The following is a 20449-nucleotide window of genomic DNA, read 5'->3' as shown; positions in this document are numbered from 1 at the left end:
GGGGTGCTGTGGGATTTCCGGGCTGTGTTCCAGTAGCATTTTCTCTTGACGTTTTTGCCTGAATCTGTGGCTGGAATTTTCAGAGGATAATCTGAAGGTGCCAGCCCCAGATGCAGGCGAAAAGTCCGGAGAAAATGCTACTGGAATACAGCCAGACAACCCAGAAAACCCACAGCACCCCGATAATGTTTTTGGTTTACATCACTATTTGAGGAACAGCTGAAGCGCTAAAAGGCCATCACACCTTAGCATTTCAGCTGTTCCTCAGGATAGAACCTTTTTCTGTTACTATAAATATATATATATATATATAATATCCACCTGAGCTAGAAGTGGGTTGTCCACCACAGGGAGGATGTTTGGGAGAAACCACCCGCCACTGGAGGAAGGAAGGAGGTCAGGAGCCAAGAGAAGCCATAAAGGTTTCCATCCACCTGCAAGGCATCTGGGGAAGGCGGCAACGGTGGCCCAACACAAGTGCCACTGCCAGGCACAAGAACAACACCTCACCTGTGCCCTTGGAAGACTCTGCCATTCTCCCGCTCAGTCCGAAAGCCCCTCTCTCTTTGCACAGGCTGTCAGGGAGAGAAGAGGGAAAAAAGACTCCAGTTTTAAGTGCTACCTCCTGTACATAAGAACATAAGAACAAGCCAGCTGGATCAGACCAAAGTCCATCTAGTCCAGCTCTCTGCTACTCGCAGTGGCCCACCAGGTGCCTTGGGGAGCTCACATGTAGGATGTGAACGCAATGGCCTTCTGCGGCTGTTGCTCCCGATTACCTGGTCTGTTGAGGCATTTGCAATCTCAGATCAAGGAAGATCAAGATTGGTAGCCATAAATCGACTTCTCCTCCATAAATCTGTCCAAGCCCCTTTTAAAGCTATCCAGGTTAGTGGTCATCACCACCTCCTGTGGCAGCATATTCCAAACACCAATCACACGTTGCGTGAAGAAGTGTTTCCTTTTATTAGTTCTAATTCTTCCCCCCAGCATTTTCAATGTATGCCCCCTGGTTCTAGTATTGTGAGAAAGAGAGAAAAATTTCTCTCTGTCAACATTTTCTACCCCACGCATAATTTTGTAGACTTCAATCATATCCCCCCTCAGCCGCCTCCTCTCCAAACTAAAGAGTCCCAAACGCTGCAGCCTCTCCTCATAGGGAAGGTGCTCCAGTCCCTCAATCATCCTTGTTGCCCTTCTCTGCACTTTTTCTATCTCCTCAATATCCTTTTTGAGATGCGGCGACCAGAACTGGACACAGTACTCCAAGTGCGGTCGCACCACTGCTTTATATAAGGGCATGACAATCTTTGCAGTTTTATTATCAATTCCTTTTCTAATGATCCCCAGCATAGAGTTTGCCTTTTTTATAGCTGCCATGCATTGAGTTGACATTCCCATGGAACTATCAACTGTGGCCAAATCCTGGGAACAAGGTCCGCCCGCCACCCCCCCCAAAAACCCAAACAACTCTGGCCGGATGCCATCATCTTCTGAGAAGCCTCTGCTTGCTTCAGCTGCCAGGAGGGGGCACAAAGCCCCACCACTGCACTCTGGCACTTGGAGGGACTCCACAGGAGGGCCACCTTTGAAACCGCAGCCTCAGCAGCTGCGTCAGGCAACAGCCAAAGCCCACTTGAAAGGAGAAGCTTGGCAGGAACATTTTGTGACCGAAAGCCACGCAACTCCACTGCGGCGACAACACTCAGCCATGGCTGGCTGCTCGGACTCTGCATCAGCTCCCAAAGGGCAAGCAGAACCCCAGCTTCGCTTGCCAGCCTAGAAGCTGGGCAGGAGCGTGGCAAAGGTCACCAGGGAGAGCCACTGGGGACTGGCCCTCTGCAAGCAGAGAGGCTGGCAAAGCAGATAAGCTGCCTTCAGCACAGGTTGCAACGTGAATACTTAAAGGGCTGGTTTTAATTTGTAATAATTATACCTTTATATTCTATTTTTTTACAGTTTTGTAATTGACGGCCCTATATTTTTATTTTCTTCACCTTTGGGTACTTAATTCTAGTGACAACACTTGACCAGGGTTAAGGCCATGTACCTTTCCAGTTGCTGTCCATCCCTAAGGAGCAGCAGTGGCGTAGGAGGTTAAGAGCTTGTGTATCTAATCTGGAGGAACCAGGTTTGATTCCCAGCTCTGCTGCCTGAGCTGTGGAGGTTTATCTGCGGAATTCAGATTAGCCTGTACACTCCCACACACGCCAGCTGGGTGACCTTGGGCTAGTCACAGCTTCTTGGAGCTCTCTCAGCCCCACCCACCTCACAGGGTGCTTGTTGTGAGGGGGGAAGGGCAAGGAGATTGTAAGCCCCTTTGAGTCTCCTGCAGGAGAGAAAGGGGGGATAGAAATCCAAACTCCTCCTCCTCCTCCGCCTCCGCCTCCTCTTCTTACCATGGTTTAAACATCGAGACATTAACACTGAGCGAAAGGCAAGAAAAAGAAACCATGGTAATGGTTGGTCTCCACGTGACTGAAACCCTGCAAACACTAGAACGGCTAAAAAAATGTGCACTCTGCACTGTGATTTTAAGGATCAAATAAAGTGGTGATAAATACTCTCCAGTAGGAATGGGGCGAATTCCTCCGCATTCCTGTTCAGCACTCAGATTTACCCTGTTCAACTCTCACAATCTCACAAACTGTGAAAAGTGCCTAAGAGTCAACAGCTGACTGTTGGACAGAGGGTGACTCACAAGGGATGGGGGTTCAGCTGAGAATTGGGTTTGGACCCAATGCACACACACACACCCACAACCAGCAACACAACAAAGTTGTAAAAAAAGAGAGGGGAGAAAGAGTTTTTTCCACTTTCCCTCACCTCCAAATGGGACAGAATAGAAGCAATAATTCTAAGCTCCCTAGTGCCAGGACAGCAGAAAAAGCTCCTTTCTCTCCTTTTCTCTACAACCCACGTGGACTACTTGAAGTGGGAGGAAGAGAAAAGACAGCAACTGCACCACTCAGATTTGGTGCATCTAAGCAAGTCTGGGAGGCAGCAAAATTTCCAAGCTAGAAGATCAAAAGAACCCAATTTCCGGCTAGTCAGCTGAGAGTCAGTTTCTAATTCCTCCCCCAAACTATACCCAGTACAGAGTAAAATTTCCCAGCAGGAGATGACAGACTCCCAAGTGACCCCTCATCAGCTGAGAGTCGGTGCCGACAGCTGCAAATACATGCAAGCAGGTTGCAAACAGCCTACCTAACTGGCTGCTAGATCACTGCTGGCGAATGGGAAATGAGCAAAACAGACAGAGCATCCCTAGACTTGAATTCTAAGTGTGAGAAAATATGCATGAGAAATTGCTCCCAGGAGACCAAGAGACTGTGCCCCCAGAATTATCAGTCTTGACACTTGTAAGGCTCCTGGATTTTGAGGTGCTACCAGCACTGCCAGTATGGTAAGGTGCTCAGAGTGTTGGACTAGGATCTGAGAGACCCAGGTTCAAATTCCCACGCAGCTGGGGAACCTCACTGGGTGACACTGGGCCAGCCATTCACTTTCAGCCTAACCTGCTTCACAAGGTTGTTGGAAAATAAAATGGAGGAGAAGAGAATGATGAAAGGTTCTTTGGGTCTCCACTGGAGAGAGATGCAGTGTATAAATAAAGTAAATAAAAAGGACCTACCCAGGAGCATAGGTCGACCTGGAAAACGGAGCCATCCATGCCACCACAAAACATGAAATATTCGGTGAGGTCTAGGGTCACCGACATGATACCCACATCGAAGACAACAGACAGGAGAAGGTCCCCGGAGGAGATCTCCCAAAGCTAAGGAAGGAAAACAGAAGAACTAAAATTAACCAACAATTTTCAGCTAATGAAGTTGCACCATCAAAAATGGCAGATTGGAAGCACAGTGCATCATGGGAGAGTTTTTTGATGTTGTCATTGAAAGACACTGCCAAGGAGCCGAGAACCAAAGAAAATTAATTACTGCAATCTATGCTTATTGACTACTTGGGTTGGGTGGGAATAGCAGGAGTGTAAAACTCCACCCTACTAGGAAACTTGCTACTTTGAGTTAGTCAGACAGGCTCGGGCTGATCTACCTCTCAGGGTTGTTGGTGCAGATAAAATGGGGAAGGAAGGATGAATGCTGCGCTGAGCTTTTGGCAGGAAAGATAATGGGACATTCCCTGGCGATTTGGGCCAGGAGCAACCAACCTCTCAGCCAAAGAGACACAATGGCAGCTCACTCTGCAACGCTCCAGTAGGGACAACTGATGCAGGGCACACGTGAATAACCCTGCATCTATGGGTAGGCAAAATATCTGGCCCACGAGCAGATCACAACAGTGATCCAGTTAAGGCCAGGCAAATGCAAGGTCTTCACCTGCTCAGGGTTTCCCAGCAACGAAGAAAGACATGACTCTTGACAAATTGCCCAAAGAAAAATTCCCATCTGATGAGGTCCCAGCATGCTCCAGGTCAGAGATGTGAAGTCACAGGCAAAAGCCAGAATATTGGGGGGGGGGGGGGTTCCAGTTTTTCTCCCCAGTTTTTACCAAGGCCCTCTTTTCAATTTTGGGGAAATCTGGGGGGAATGTTGAACAGAAACTCATATGAAATATTTTTTTCCATTTTAGAAGTAGTAAAATGCTTAAGGCATTTTTTATGTTACATTTTTTCATGTTACAAAGACTTTATGTCCAAATAATACAATTTCCTTTATTACAGAATTTGTTTTCTACCCTCAATTTTTACCTTTCTCTACCTCTCAGGTGGCAAAAATTAAAAACACATTTGCTATGATGGAGCAGGTTGCAGCAGGTTGAAGAAATGGGTATACGTGCCATTTTTTCTTATACAAAACAAATACATTAAACTTTTAAATTCCACACGTAGGTCAAATAGTATAACTGGATATGCTGATTACCGTATATACTTGTGTATAAGTCGAGGCACCTAATTTTACCACAGAAAACTGGGAAAACTTATTGACTCGCATATAAGTCGAGGGTGGGAAATGCAGCAGCTACTGGTAAATTTCAAAAATAAAAATAGATACCAATAAAATTACATTAATTGAGGCATCAGTAGGATAAATATTTTTGAATATTTATTTCAAAGAAAAACAGTAAACTAGCTCTGTAAGTGGAAAAGAGGGTCAACAGAAACAATATGGTCTCAACAATAACTTTAAAAGTACAAAAACATTAGCTCAATCAGCAACAAAGCTAAAACACAAGAGTTAAAATCCTTCAAAACTGGATTTTTGGTCAGGGGAGAAATGTTTATGTTAGCAGTACCAACAATTCAGAGTATCTTTAGGATACCACCCAGGTTTGGTGAAGTTTGGTTCAGGGGGTCCAAAGTTATGGACCCTCAAAATGTAGCCCCATCTACTATTAGCTCCCATTGGAAACAATGGGGAATGGGGTCACCCCCTTTGGAGGCCCATAACTTTGGACCCCCTGAACCAAACTTTACGACACTTGGGTGGTATCATCAGGAGAGTCTCTTGAACAATCCCTGAAATTTTGGTGCTGCTAGCCTAAAAACTGCGCCCCCTAGTGGCTGACAAAGTAAAAACCCTAAAATATTTTTTAAAATACACTTCACTCACGTATAAGTTGAGGGGGGTTTTTTTCAGCACAAAAAATGTGCTGAAAAATTCGACATATGCGAGTATATATGGTAAGTTATCAATGATTCACTTCAGGCTGTTAAAACAGCAAAACGCAGTTACCCTTTCCATACTGTCGGGGTTAGGGGCATAGAACCCCCCATGATCTGGAAATCCACGAAAAGTTTTTTGGCCCTCCCTTCATGCCAGAGAAGAAGTGTGATTTTTTTCTTTTTCTTTTAACTTAAAAAATGGAATCCTGTATATTTATGCTATTAAAAGATAAAATATGTTGATATTATACGATACTATACATATATTTTATGCATTTCTGAGTTTCTACACTTTTTTGTGTTGCCTCCTGGCCTTTGCGTGTTGTCTGCGGTTTCTGAAAAACTCCCCCCAAATTCCCACGTGCTTTCTTATGCTGACCTGTGATATATCAAAACCCTGATGGGGAAAGTCGCGATGTGGAAAGGATAACAAAGTGTCAGTTTGCCAGGCAAGCCAGCGTGACATAATACTTCAAATCTCCCCTTCTTTTTTTCCATTTCCCACCCCAGAAAAATTTACACACACACACACACACACACACACACACACACACACACACACACACACACACTCCCCCCACCCCACCCCCACCCAATGAGTCCTCATAGGACCCTCAGCTTGCATGTAAAAGATCTTAAGCTGGATTTGACAGAGAGAAGTTCAAAGGCTTGCCTAAAACACCAAAGTGGCTACTGGAATGAGGCTGTGGCAAGTGACTCACAGGAGAACAGCAGACCTGACTCCTGCTCTGCACCGGTCAGACCTCGTGTGAAGTATGGAGCCCAGTTTGGGGCACCATCATTTAAGAAGAGATGTCTTGTTCTTTGGAGGGCTTTAAGCAGAGCTTGAGCAGCCACCTGACAGCAATGCTGATTCCCGAGGAAGATCAGGAAGGGAAAAGCCAGGCTCTCATGGCCCTCTCTGACATGCCCAAGCTGATGATGATGGTCACTCAGAGGTCAGGGAGGAATCCCCCCCCAGGCAAGATTGGCCCAGGGATCCTGGAACATTTTCTGAGGTCCCTTCTAGCTCCATGCTTCTGTGTAAACCAAAATCCCAAACAGCTGTCAGCCCTGTCGCCCACATAAAGAGACCCCCCCCCCCCAAACAATGCATGAGCTCCTGGCACTGGCCCTCTTACCTTGGCTGTTTGGTCGAGGGAGGCTGTGGCAGCTCGCGCCAAGGGGCCACCGACTCCACAACACATGTCTGTGATGGGAAGGCTGTGTCGTGACCACACGTGGCGGGGCTCAGGGCTTTGGCCATGCTCCACTTGAAGCACACTACGTACAGGGAGAGAGAAAGAACCCCTCAGCACAGGACAGATGGAGAAACTTCAGGTGGGTTTCTTTTTTTAAAAAAAAAGCCAAGGCTGCAGGGTGGAGCTTGGAGGATGAATCTTTCAGAAGTTGTTTACAGCAGCTGCCAATAACGAGAGTGTGGAGAATGGTAGGAAGGGGTGATAAAAAGCCCTCTAGTTGTAGCATCTTAGAGAAGCAATTCCAGAACCGTGAACAGCATACGGCTGGGCTGGGCCGGAGGAAAGAAAAACCACCACAGGAGGCTTTGCAACCCCCCAAGTAACCTCCCACAAAGAGTCTGCCTGCTGCTACATTGCACAATGTAGTTTCCTGGCCTTTCTCCTTCTAACAGACCTCCACTGCATGTACCTTAGACGAGAAAGGATGGCCCTATCATTCCCAGTGCTCACAGATGGCAAAATTAGCCACCCCCCAAAATGGCTTCATCAGGGGTCCCCAACATGCCCCCCACCTGCCCTGATGATTGCCAAGTGCTTTGAAAAACTGGGAGGAGATTGATGAGGGGTTTGGCCAGCAGAGCTTCTGATAGGCTGTGCAGGCTAAAAGACACCCTGTTAAACAGAGCTTCTGCTAGAAATGTCAAAGAGGTACAATAAAAGTTATACTTAACTTTGCTCCATGACATTTAGCGGTTGACTCTACACCATTTTGTGATTGTGCCAATCCCCTGTGCCAGAGTTCCCACAGGCTCAAAAAGGTTGGGGATCCTGGTGCTACCCAGCATATCTCCACAGGAACCACCGTTCTATGCTCACCTCCCTCTCTACACCTCAGTGAATCAAAGAGGGATCAAAATCCCCTGACCACACAACTCTTCACCTTAAAACACTGAAACACTTAAAAAAATTAGAAGAGGAAAGTATACTTCAGAAGTTTGGGAGGCAATGCTGCACTCTGAGTGGGCTGGGGCAGGGGAAAATATAAATAAATATAGATCACAATGAAGAGAATCAACAGAAGGGCGAAGAAACCACAGCAAGAGAGCTGGAGCGCCAAACATTTGCCGAAGGACCCACATCTGAATGACTGCTGCAGCATAACAGGAATAGAACAGAAGCAAAAGTGGCGTAGTGGTTAAGAGCAGATGCGCTCTAATCTGGAGGAACCGGGTTTGATTCCCCGGTCTACCGCCTGAGCTGTAGAAGCTTATCTGGGGAATTCAGATTAGCCTGCACACTCCAACACACCAGCTGGTGATCATAGGCTAGGTGAGGGAACCAGCTCCAGATAAATTAGGAACTACAATTCCCATCAGCCTCTGTCAGCATGGCCAATTGGCCATGCTGGTAGGGGCTGATGGGAATTGTAGTTCCTGAACATCTGGAGAGCTGCAGGTTCCCTACCCCTGGGCTAGCCGCTAGTCAAAGCTTTTCGGAGCTCTCTCAGCCCCACCCACCTCACAGGGTGTTTGTTGTGAGGGGGGAAGGGAAAGGATATTGTCAACCCCTTTGAGTCTCCTACAGGATAGAAAGGGGGGATATAAACCCAAACTCCTCCTCCTCCTCTTCTTTTCCTCCTCTTCCTTCTACCTGTGTATGTGAGGGGGGGCGGGGGAGATCCGGCAGCAAGCGCCACCTCACAGCCCTTATCCAAACCTCAAGGCAGGCGCCTCCATCCTGTTAGATGTCTCCAGCCTCTTTCCCGCAGCCCTTTCCAGGGAACGGGCCCTGCATGATGCCTGAGCAAGGGTGGCCTCTTTCTTCCCAGACCCCCTGAGGCTGCCTCGGACAGGGAGGCATTCATTTGCAGGGCTCAGGAAGTTCTCAGGCAGACTCCTGGGGGAGTAGACAGTCGTGCAGAGTCCCTCTTTCCAGGCCTTTTAGGGCTATATAAGTCAAGACCAGCAGCTGGGAACTAAAGTTGCAACCCATGAAGATCTTTCAGCACTGGGGTGATTCAGTAGCTATGTGAACAATGTGGCCGGCATATATGGCAAAGCAGATGGAATTTACGGGAGGGCCCAGCACAACGCACTGTGGTAGTCAAGCCTGGATGACTACAGGCAGAATGTCTCCTCCCAGGAGAGGATGAAGCTGCAAACCCAGTCTTTTTCGATGGAAATAGATGGCTCACTGAACTAAGTGGAGGCAGAAGTTGTGGAGTAGCAACTTGGATGAACTCATCTGTACCCACAGGCGTAAAAAGGTTCCAGGTTAACTCCTGGAAACCTTGTGTGTGTGTGTGTGTGTGTGTGTGTGTGTGTGTGTGTGTGTGTGTGTGTGTGTGTGTAAGAGGGAGGGAGGGAGGGAGGGAGAGAGAGAGGAGGGAGAAGAGAGAGAGGGAGAAGAGAGAGTGGAGAGAGAGAGGAGGGAGAGAGACAGGGAGAGAAGAGAGAGAGGGGGGGAGAGAGGGAGGGGGAGAGAGAGAGAAGAGGGAGAGAGAGAGGGAGAGAGAGAGGGAGCGAGAGCACGTGCGCATACTATCCTCCATCAGGGATACCTGAACTGCATGGTCTGTCTGTAGAGGAATTTAATGTTGAGGGGGATATTCTATTGATTGATTGCTCTTAAGGAAACCACACAAAAGCCTCATCTTTGCACACAACTGGGAAATCTGGATGGTGAGGCCATATTTGCAATGGGAAAAGGGCCTTAAAGCAAAGAGGGACGTGGCTGCCACTCCACGCCCACATGCTGCCCTCATTCCATTTTCCCAGATGAAGGTTTTTCAGAACTGCGCTCTGCTCCCCCTTCGCAACTTCTGCACCGTTTTGTTTCATGGGACAAAACATTGCTTGGCGGCGGCAGCACTGCCTTCAGCCGAAGGGAGCCATTGGCTTTCGCTCTTCCCAGGCCGCAAAACAACTAAGGGCGAGAGGGAGCAGCAGCGATTCATCCCCTGCCCAGGATGGAAACTTGAATTCTTTGGAAGTTGCTGAGCTGCTCCCCAGATGAGAGTCCCAGAGAGGAAGCCCTGGTCTTTCTAGCTGGCACTGCAAGATGGAGCGCCAGTCCAACACACCCCTTCTTTCTAAGGTGTAAACCTACACCCCAGGCGATTCACAAATTAGGCGTTTCCCAGTCAGATATAAACCCCTGGTTTTGCTCTATGGGTTTGTTGAAAAGAAAAGTCTCCCAGGCCCTGCACAGCCATTGCAAGCCTCAAAAAACCCATTTCATTAATAATGGAGCCGCTTGAGCATTTCCAGCTTCTCTTGGTGAACAGTAATTGCCTCTGTGGGTCGGCAGAAGCGGGCAGCACACAAAGGCAGCCTTGCACACGGCTTCTCGACTGAGAGGACAGAGGTGAAGAAAAGGATCCCCCCTCCCCCAGCAGCCCGTACCTGCAGAGGCTCCAGACGATCACCAGGCAGTCCTTGGCCCCAGAGAGGAAGTGGCTGCTGTCATCCGTGAAGGCCAGGCAGGAGAGGTCCTGGTAGTGCCGGTTCAGGATGGCGAGCAGATTCCCGCTGGAGACCTGTAGTCAGCCCAAAAGGAAGGAAAGATTTGTGAGACTTCTTGCCCTTGGAACTTGAACACAGAGCCCAATGGGGCACAAGGCAACAGCCAGATTCAGCAGCCGGCAGGGGACATGGCCTCCAGCCAAGGGGCGATCATGCGGCCCAGGGAAGCCGCTACTTGTTGGAGAGGCGTAGTCAGCGTGGGCGTGATGAGAAAGAGAATATTTATTTAAAACAAAATAGGTAAAATAGTTCATGTTCTAGTCCCTAGTTAGAGGAGGAAGGTATAATGAGGCAGTCACATAATCAGATCCCCAAAAGAAGCTCATGTAAAATGTGTAGGGGAAAGAATATATTATTTTTCCCCTTTCCCCCATTATCATCTCATAAATATTGTGCTTCTTGCACCATTTGGGGTTTTGCCCCCTTAATGCTTATTAGGAATCACATCAACTTGATGAAGGTAAAGGAAACACTGCCTTGGGAGAGCGAAGCAGGCCGTGACCTACATATGTTGGGCCTGCTGGAATAATTGTCTGTCCCTGCTGCCTTCCAACTAAGGCATCCCCAAAACACAAGGACACCCCTCTCTGCTTTAGCCTCGTGTGCATTCTAGGTGCATTCTAACCTGGAGGAACTGGGTTTGATTCCTCGTTCTGCCGCTTGAGCTGTGGAGGCTTATCTGAGGAATTCAGATTTGCCTGTGCACTCCCACACACGCCAGCTGGGTGACCTTGGGCTAGTCACAGCTCTATGGAGCTCTTTCAGCTCCACCCACCTCACAGGGTGTTTGTTGTGAGGGGGTGTCAGGATGGGTGCCATGGGGGATGGGAGACTGCTGTTCTGTACTGTTGCTTCTCACAGGTGTCTTATCTGCCTCAGCCTGCCTATGGAAACTTGGTAGTAAGTTGCAGAGAAATGTTGTGTTTTTTGGCTTCTGCATTGAAGTAGGGGGGGGGGGGGGGGGTGGGGGGGGGTGGGGGGGGGGGGGGGGGGGGGGGGGGGGGGGGGTGGGGGGGGGGGGCTGGGGGGGGGGGGGGGGGGGTGGGGGGGGGGTTGGGGGGGGGGTTGGGGGTGGGGGGGGGGGGGGGGGGGGGGGGGGGGGGTGGGGGGGGGGGGGGGTGGGGGGGGGGGGGGTTTTGGGGGGGGGGGGGGTGGGCGGGGGGTGGAAAGGGTTTGAAGGGGGGGGGGGGGGGGGGATGGGGGGGGGGGAGGGTGGGGGGGGGGGGGGGTGGGGGGGGGGGGGGGTGGGGGGGGGGGGGGGTGGGGGGGGGGGGGGGTGGGGGGGGGGGGGGGTGGGGGGGGGGGGGGGTGGGGGGGGGGGGGGGTGGGGGGGGGGGGGGGTGGGGGGGGGGGGGGGTGGGGGGGGGGGGGGGTGGGGGGGGGGGGGGGTGGGGGGGGGGGGGGGTGGGGGGGGGGGGGGGTGGGGGGGGGGGGGGGTGGGGGGGGGGGGGGGTGGGGGGGGGGGGGGGTGGGGGGGGGGGGGGGTGGGGGGGGGGGGGGGTGGGGGGGGGGGGGGGTGGGGGGGGGGGGGGGTGGGGGGGGGGGGGGGTGGGGGGGGGGGGGGGTGGGGGGGGGGGGGGGTGGGGGGGGGGGGGGGTGGGGGGGGGGGGGGGTGGGGGGGGGGGGGGGTGGGGGGGGGGGGGGGTGGGGGGGGGGGGGGGTGGGGGGGGGGGGGGGTGGGGGGGGGGGGGGGTGGGGGGGGGGGGGGGTGGGGGGGGGGGGGGGTGGGGGGGGGGGGGGGTGGGGGGGGGGGGGGGTGGGGGGGGGGGGGGGTGGGGGGGGGGGGGGGTGGGGGGGGGGGGGGGTGGGGGGGGGGGGGGGTGGGGGGGGGGGGGGGTGGGGGGGGGGGGGGGTGGGGGGGGGGGGGGGTGGGGGGGGGGGGGGGTGGGGGGGGGGGGGGGTGGGGGGGGGGGGGGGTGGGGGGGGGGGGGGGTGGGGGGGGGGGGGGGTGGGGGGGGGGGGGGGTGGGGGGGGGGGGGGGTGGGGGGGGGGGGGGGTGGGGGGGGGGGGGGGTGGGGGGGGGGGGGGGTGGGGGGGGGGGGGGGTGGGGGGGGGGGGGGGTGGGGGGGGGGGGGGGTGGGGGGGGGGGGGGGTGGGGGGGGGGGGGGGTGGGGGGGGGGGGGGGTGGGGGGGGGGGGGGGTGGGGGGGGGGGGGGGTGGGGGGGGGGGGGGGTGGGGGGGGGGGGGGGTGGGGGGGGGGGGGGGTGGGGGGGGGGGGGGGTGGGGGGGGGGGGGGGTGGGGGGGGGGGGGGGTGGGGGGGGGGGGGGGTGGGGGGGGGGGGGGGTGGGGGGGGGGGGGGGTGGGGGGGGGGGGGGGTGGGGGGGGGGGGGGGTGGGGGGGGGGGGGGGTGGGGGGGGGGGGGGGTGGGGGGGGGGGGGGGTGGGGGGGGGGGGGGGTGGGGGGGGGGGGGGGTGGGGGGGGGGGGGGGTGGGGGGGGGGGGGGGTGGGGGGGGGGGGGGGTGGGGGGGGGGGGGGGTGGGGGGGGGGGGGGGTGGGGGGGGGGGGGGGTGGGGGGGGGGGGGGGTGGGGGGGGGGGGGGGTGGGGGGGGGGGGGGGTGGGGGGGGGGGGGGGTGGGGGGGGGGGGGGGTGGGGGGGGGGGGGGGTGGGGGGGGGGGGGGGTGGGGGGGGGGGGGGGTGGGGGGGGGGGGGGGTGGGGGGGGGGGGGGGTGGGGGGGGGGGGGGGTGGGGGGGGGGGGGGGTGGGGGGGGGGGGGGGTGGGGGGGGGGGGGGGTGGGGGGGGGGGGGGGTGGGGGGGGGGGGGGGTGGGGGGGGGGGGGGGTGGGGGGGGGGGGGGGTGGGGGGGGGGGGGGGTGGGGGGGGGGGGGGGTGGGGGGGGGGGGGGGTGGGGGGGGGGGGGGGTGGGGGGGGGGGGGGGTGGGGGGGGGGGGGGGTGGGGGGGGGGGGGGGTGGGGGGGGGGGGGGGTGGGGGGGGGGGGGGGTGGGGGGGGGGGGGGGTGGGGGGGGGGGGGGGTGGGGGGGGGGGGGGGTGGGGGGGGGGGGGGGTGGGGGGGGGGGGGGGTGGGGGGGGGGGGGGGTGGGGGGGGGGGGGGGTGGGGGGGGGGGGGGGTGGGGGGGGGGGGGGGTGGGGGGGGGGGGGGGTGGGGGGGGGGGGGGGTGGGGGGGGGGGGGGGTGGGGGGGGGGGGGGGTGGGGGGGGGGGGGGGTGGGGGGGGGGGGGGGTGGGGGGGGGGGGGGGTGGGGGGGGGGGGGGGTGGGGGGGGGGGGGGGTGGGGGGGGGGGGGGGTGGGGGGGGGGGGGGGTGGGGGGGGGGGGGGGTGGGGGGGGGGGGGGGTGGGGGGGGGGGGGGGTGGGGGGGGGGGGGGGTGGGGGGGGGGGGGGGTGGGGGGGGGGGGGGGTGGGGGGGGGGGGGGGTGGGGGGGGGGGGGGGTGGGGGGGGGGGGGGGTGGGGGGGGGGGGGGGTGGGGGGGGGGGGGGGTGGGGGGGGGGGGGGGTGGGGGGGGGGGGGGGTGGGGGGGGGGGGGGGTGGGGGGGGGGGGGGGTGGGGGGGGGGGGGGGTGGGGGGGGGGGGGGGTGGGGGGGGGGGGGGGTGGGGGGGGGGGGGGGTGGGGGGGGGGGGGGGTGGGGGGGGGGGGGGGTGGGGGGGGGGGGGGGTGGGGGGGGGGGGGGGTGGGGGGGGGGGGGGGTGGGGGGGGGGGGGGGTGGGGGGGGGGGGGGGTGGGGGGGGGGGGGGGTGGGGGGGGGGGGGGGTGGGGGGGGGGGGGGGTGGGGGGGGGGGGGGGTGGGGGGGGGGGGGGGTGGGGGGGGGGGGGGGTGGGGGGGGGGGGGGGTGGGGGGGGGGGGGGGTGGGGGGGGGGGGGGGTGGGGGGGGGGGGGGGTGGGGGGGGGGGGGGGTGGGGGGGGGGGGGGGTGGGGGGGGGGGGGGGTGGGGGGGGGGGGGGGTGGGGGGGGGGGGGGGTGGGGGGGGGGGGGGGTGGGGGGGGGGGGGGGTGGGGGGGGGGGGGGGTGGGGGGGGGGGGGGGTGGGGGGGGGGGGGGGTGGGGGGGGGGGGGGGTGGGGGGGGGGGGGGGTGGGGGGGGGGGGGGGTGGGGGGGGGGGGGGGTGGGGGGGGGGGGGGGTGGGGGGGGGGGGGGGTGGGGGGGGGGGGGGGTGGGGGGGGGGGGGGGTGGGGGGGGGGGGGGGTGGGGGGGGGGGGGGGTGGGGGGGGGGGGGGGTGGGGGGGGGGGGGGGTGGGGGGGGGGGGGGGTGGGGGGGGGGGGGGGTGGGGGGGGGGGGGGGTGGGGGGGGGGGGGGGTGGGGGGGGGGGGGGGTGGGGGGGGGGGGGGGTGGGGGGGGGGGGGGGTGGGGGGGGGGGGGGGTGGGGGGGGGGGGGGGTGGGGGGGGGGGGGGGTGGGGGGGGGGGGGGGTGGGGGGGGGGGGGGGTGGGGGGGGGGGGGGGTGGGGGGGGGGGGGGGTGGGGGGGGGGGGGGGTGGGGGGGGGGGGGGGTGGGGGGGGGGGGGGGTGGGGGGGGGGGGGGGTGGGGGGGGGGGGGGGTGGGGGGGGGGGGGGGTGGGGGGGGGGGGGGGTGGGGGGGGGGGGGGGTGGGGGGGGGGGGGGGTGGGGGGGGGGGGGGGTGGGGGGGGGGGGGGGTGGGGGGGGGGGGGGGTGGGGGGGGGGGGGGGTGGGGGGGGGGGGGGGTGGGGGGGGGGGGGGGTGGGGGGGGGGGGGGGTGGGGGGGGGGGGGGGTGGGGGGGGGGGGGGGTGGGGGGGGGGGGGGGTGGGGGGGGGGGGGGGTGGGGGGGGGGGGGGGTGGGGGGGGGGGGGGGTGGGGGGGGGGGGGGGTGGGGGGGGGGGGGGGTGGGGGGGGGGGGGGGTGGGGGGGGGGGGGGGTGGGGGGGGGGGGGGGTGGGGGGGGGGGGGGGTGGGGGGGGGGGGGGGTGGGGGGGGGGGGGGGTGGGGGGGGGGGGGGGTGGGGGGGGGGGGGGGTGGGGGGGGGGGGGGGTGGGGGGGGGGGGGGGTGGGGGGGGGGGGGGGTGGGGGGGGGGGGGGGTGGGGGGGGGGGGGGGTGGGGGGGGGGGGGGGTGGGGGGGGGGGGGGGTGGGGGGGGGGGGGGGTGGGGGGGGGGGGGGGTGGGGGGGGGGGGGGGTGGGGGGGGGGGGGGGTGGGGGGGGGGGGGGGTGGGGGGGGGGGGGGGTGGGGGGGGGGGGGGGTGGGGGGGGGGGGGGGTGGGGGGGGGGGGGGGTGGGGGGGGGGGGGGGTGGGGGGGGGGGGGGGTGGGGGGGGGGGGGGGTGGGGGGGGGGGGGGGTGGGGGGGGGGGGGGGTGGGGGGGGGGGGGGGTGGGGGGGGGGGGGGGTGGGGGGGGGGGGGGGTGGGGGGGGGGGGGGGTGGGGGGGGGGGGGGGTGGGGGGGGGGGGGGGTGGGGGGGGGGGGGGGTGGGGGGGGGGGGGGGTGGGGGGGGGGGGGGGTGGGGGGGGGGGGGGGTGGGGGGGGGGGGGGGTGGGGGGGGGGGGGGGTGGGGGGGGGGGGGGGTGGGGGGGGGGGGGGGTGGGGGGGGGGGGGGGTGGGGGGGGGGGGGGGTGGGGGGGGGGGGGGGTGGGGGGGGGGGGGGGTGGGGGGGGGGGGGGGTGGGGGGGGGGGGGGGTGGGGGGGGGGGGGGGTGGGGGGGGGGGGGGGTGGGGGGGGGGGGGGGTGGGGGGGGGGGGGGGTGGGGGGGGGGGGGGGTGGGGGGGGGGGGGGGTGGGGGGGGGGGGGGGTGGGGGGGGGGGGGGGTGGGGGGGGGGGGGGGTGGGGGGGGGGGGGGGTGGGGGGGGGGGGGGGTGGGGGGGGGGGGGGGTGGGGGGGGGGGGGGGTGGGGGGGGGGGGGGGTGGGGGGGGGGGGGGGTGGGGGGGGGGGGGGGTGGGGGGGGGGGGGGGTGGGGGGGGGGGGGGGTGGGGGGGGGGGGGGGTGGGGGGGGGGGGGGGTGGGGGGGGGGGGGGGTGGGGGGGGGGGGGGGTGGGGGGGGGGGGGGGTGGGGGGGGGGGGGGGTGGGGGGGGGGGGGGGTGGGGGGGGGGGGGGGTGGGGGGGGGGGGGGGTGGGGGGGGGGGGGGGTGGGGGGGGGGGGGGGTGGGGGGGGGGGGGGGTGGGGGGGGGGGGGGGTGGGGGGGGGGGGGGGTGGGGGGGGGGGGGGGTGGGGGGGGGGGGGGGTGGGGGGGGGGGGGGGTGGGGGGGGGGGGGGGTGGGGGGGGGGGGGGGTGGGGGGGGGGGGGGGTGGGGGGGGGGGGGGGTGGGGGGGGGGGGGGGTGGGGGGGGGGGGGGGTGGGGGGGGGGGGGGGTGGGGGGGGGGGGGGGTGGGGGGGGGGGGGGGTGGGGGGGGGGGGGGGTGGGGGGGGGGGGGGGTGGGGGGGGGGGGGGGTGGGGGGGGGGGGGGGTGGGGGGGGGGGGGGGTGGGGGGGGGGGGGGGTGGGGGGGGGGGGGGGTGGGGGGGGGGGGGGGTGGGGGGGGGGGGGGGTGGGGGGGGGGGGGGGTGGGGGGGGGGGGGGGTGGGGGGGGGGGGGGGTGGGGGGGGGGGGGGGTGGGGGGGGGGGGGGGTGGGGGGGGGGGGGGGTGGGGGGGGGGGGGGGTGGGGGGGGGGGGGGGTGGGGGGGGGGGGGGGTGGGGGGGGGGGGGGGTGGGGGGGGGGGGGGGTGGGGGGGGGGGGGGGTGGGGGGGGGGGGGGGTGGGGGGGGGGGGGGGTGGGGGGGGGGGGGGGTGGGGGGGGGGGGGGGTGGGGGGGGGGGGGGGTGGGGGGGGGGGGGGGTGGGGGGGGGGGGGGGTGGGGGGGGGGGGGGGTGGGGGGGGGGGGGGGTGGGGGGGGGGGGGGGTGGGGGGGGGGGGGGGTGGGGGGGGGGGGGGGTGGGGGGGGGGGGGGGTGGGGGGGGGGGGGGGTGGGGGGGGGGGGGGGTGGGGGGGGGGGGGGGTGGGGGGGGGGGGGGGTGGGGGGGGGGGGGGGTGGGGGGGGGGGGGGGTGGGGGGGGGGGGGGGTGGGGGGGGGGGGGGGTGGGGGGGGGGGGGGGTGGGGGGGGGGGGGGGTGGGGGGGGGGGGGGGTGGGGGGGGGGGGGGGTGGGGGGGGGGGGGGGTGGGGGGGGGGGGGGGTGGGGGGGGGGGGGGGTGGGGGGGGGGGGGGGTGGGGGGGGGGGGGGGTGGGGGGGGGGGGGGGTGGGGGGGGGGGGGGGTGGGGGGGGGGGGGGGTGGGGGGGGGGGGGGGTGGGGGGGGGGGGGGGTGGGGGGGGGGGGGGGTGGGGGGGGGGGGGGGTGGGGGGGGGGGGGGGTGGGGGGGGGGGGGGGTGGGGGGGGGGGGGGGTGGGGGGGGGGGGGGGTGGGGGGGGGGGGGGGTGGGGGGGGGGGGGGGTGGGGGGGGGGGGGGGTGGGGGGGGGGGGGGGTGGGGGGGGGGGGGGGTGGGGGGGGGGGGGGGTGGGGGGGGGGGGGGGTGGGGGGGGGGGGGGGTGGGGGGGGGGGGGGGTGGGGGGGGGGGGGGGTGGGGGGGGGGGGGGGTGGGGGGGGGGGGGGGTGGGGGGGGGGGGGGGTGGGGGGGGGGGGGGGTGGGGGGGGGGGGGGGTGGGGGGGGGGGGGGGTGGGGGGGGGGGGGGGTGGGGGGGGGGGGGGGTGGGGGGGGGGGGGGGTGGGGGGGGGGGGGGGTGGGGGGGGGGGGGGGTGGGGGGGGGGGGGGGTGGGGGGGGGGGGGGGTGGGGGGGGGGGGGGGTGGGGGGGGGGGGGGGTGGGGGGGGGGGGGGGTGGGGGGGGGGGGGGGTGGGGGGGGGGGGGGGTGGGGGGGGGGGGGGGTGGGGGGGGGGGGGGGTGGGGGGGGGGGGGGGTGGGGGGGGGGGGGGGTGGGGGGGGGGGGGGGTGGGGGGGGGGGGGGGTGGGGGGGGGGGGGGGTGGGGGGGGGGGGGGGTGGGGGGGGGGGGGGGTGGGGGGGGGGGGGGGTGGGGGGGGGGGGGGGTGGGGGGGGGGGGGGGTGGGGGGGGGGGGGGGTGGGGGGGGGGGGGGGTGGGGGGGGGGGGGGGTGGGGGGGGGGGGGGGTGGGGGGGGGGGGGGGTGGGGGGGGGGGGGGGTGGGGGGGGGGGGGGGTGGGGGGGGGGGGGGGTGGGGGGGGGGGGGGGTGGGGGGGGGGGGGGGTGGGGGGGGGGGGGGGTGGGGGGGGGGGGGGGTGGGGGGGGGGGGGGGTGGGGGGGGGGGGGGGTGGGGGGGGGGGGGGGTGGGGGGGGGGGGGGGTGGGGGGGGGGGGGGGTGGGGGGGGGGGGGGGTGGGGGGGGGGGGGGGTGGGGGGGGGGGGGGGTGGGGGGGGGGGGGGGTGGGGGGGGGGGGGGGTGGGGGGGGGGGGGGGTGGGGGGGGGGGGGGGTGGGGGGGGGGGGGGGTGGGGGGGGGGGGGGGTGGGGGGGGGGGGGGGTGGGGGGGGGGGGGGGTGGGGGGGGGGGGGGGTGGGGGGGGGGGGGGGTGGGGGGGGGGGGGGGTGGGGGGGGGGGGGGGTGGGGGGGGGGGGGGGTGGGGGGGGGGGGGGGTGGGGGGGGGGGGGGGTGGGGGGGGGGGGGGGTGGGGGGGGGGGGGGGTGGGGGGGGGGGGGGGTGGGGGGGGGGGGGGGTGGGGGGGGGGGGGGGTGGGGGGGGGGGGGGGTGGGGGGGGGGGGGGGTGGGGGGGGGGGGGGGTGGGGGGGGGGGGGGGTGGGGGGGGGGGGGGGTGGGGGGGGGGGGGGGTGGGGGGGGGGGGGGGTGGGGGGGGGGGGGGGTGGGGGGGGGGGGGGGTGGGGGGGGGGGGGGGTGGGGGGGGGGGGGGGTGGGGGGGGGGGGGGGTGGGGGGGGGGGGGGGTGGGGGGGGGGGGGGGTGGGGGGGGGGGGGGGTGGGGGGGGGGGGGGGTGGGGGGGGGGGGGGGTGGGGGGGGGGGGGGGTGGGGGGGGGGGGGGGTGGGGGGGGGGGGGGGTGGGGGGGGGGGGGGGTGGGGGGGGGGGGGGGTGGGGGGGGGGGGGGGTGGGGGGGGGGGGGGGTGGGGGGGGGGGGGGGTGGGGGGGGGGGGGGGTGGGGGGGGGGGGGGGTGGGGGGGGGGGGGGGTGGGGGGGGGGGGGGGTGGGGGGGGGGGGGGGTGGGGGGGGGGGGGGGTGGGGGGGGGGGGGGGTGGGGGGGGGGGGGGGTGGGGGGGGGGGGGGGTGGGGGGGGGGGGGGGTGGGGGGGGGGGGGGGTGGGGGGGGGGGGGGGTGGGGGGGGGGGGGGGTGGGGGGGGGGGGGGGTGGGGGGGGGGGGGGGTGGGGGGGGGGGGGGGTGGGGGGGGGGGGGGGTGGGGGGGGGGGGGGGTGGGGGGGGGGGGGGGTGGGGGGGGGGGGGGGTGGGGGGGGGGGGGGGTGGGGGGGGGGGGGGGTGGGGGGGGGGGGGGGTGGGGGGGGGGGGGGGTGGGGGGGGGGGGGGGTGGGGGGGGGGGGGGGTGGGGGGGGGGGGGGGTGGGGGGGGGGGGGGGTGGGGGGGGGGGGGGGTGGGGGGGGGGGGGGGTGGGGGGGGGGGGGGGTGGGGGGGGGGGGGGGTGGGGGGGGGGGGGGGTGGGGGGGGGGGGGGGTGGGGGGGGGGGGGGGTGGGGGGGGGGGGGGGTGGGGGGGGGGGGGGGTGGGGGGGGGGGGGGGTGGGGGGGGGGGGGGGTGGGGGGGGGGGGGGGTGGGGGGGGGGGGGGGTGGGGGGGGGGGGGGGTGGGGGGGGGGGGGGGTGGGGGGGGGGGGGGGTGGGGGGGGGGGGGGGTGGGGGGGGGGGGGGGTGGGGGGGGGGGGGGGTGGGGGGGGGGGGGGGTGGGGGGGGGGGGGGGTGGGGGGGGGGGGGGGTGGGGGGGGGGGGGGGTGGGGGGGGGGGGGGGTGGGGGGGGGGGGGGGTGGGGGGGGGGGGGGGTGGGGGGGGGGGGGGGTGGGGGGGGGGGGGGGTGGGGGGGGGGGGGGGTGGGGGGGGGGGGGGGTGGGGGGGGGGGGGGGTGGGGGGGGGGGGGGGTGGGGGGGGGGGGGGGTGGGGGGGGGGGGGGGTGGGGGGGGGGGGGGGTGGGGGGGGGGGGGGGTGGGGGGGGGGGGGGGTGGGGGGGGGGGGGGGTGGGGGGGGGGGGGGGTGGGGGGGGGGGGGGGTGGGGGGGGGGGGGGGTGGGGGGGGGGGGGGGTGGGGGGGGGGGGGGGT

At 68.5% G+C, this 20449-nt stretch overlaps 1 protein-coding gene across 1 annotated transcript in view; it reads right to left on the bottom strand.

Moving 5' to 3' along the window:
- Positions 1-20449, bottom strand: part of WDR18 (WD repeat domain 18) — a 50503-nt gene that overhangs the window by 22554 nt on the left and 7500 nt on the right. Inside the window, exons 3-6 of the mRNA XM_048497666.1 lie at positions 10236-10369; positions 6772-6913; positions 3635-3778; positions 511-575 (exon numbers count right to left, since the gene is read on the bottom strand). Coding sequence (XP_048353623.1) covers positions 511-575; positions 3635-3778; positions 6772-6913; positions 10236-10369 — 485 coding nt within the window. The remainder of the gene's footprint in view (positions 1-510; positions 576-3634; positions 3779-6771; positions 6914-10235; positions 10370-20449) is intronic.

Source organism: Sphaerodactylus townsendi, linkage group LG05 (genome assembly GCF_021028975.2).
Source record: "Sphaerodactylus townsendi isolate TG3544 linkage group LG05, MPM_Stown_v2.3, whole genome shotgun sequence".
Lineage (NCBI taxonomy): Eukaryota > Metazoa > Chordata > Lepidosauria > Squamata > Sphaerodactylidae > Sphaerodactylus > Sphaerodactylus townsendi.
The sequence above is the reverse complement of the archived record's forward strand: the minus strand, read 5'-3'. Positions and strand labels throughout refer to the sequence as shown.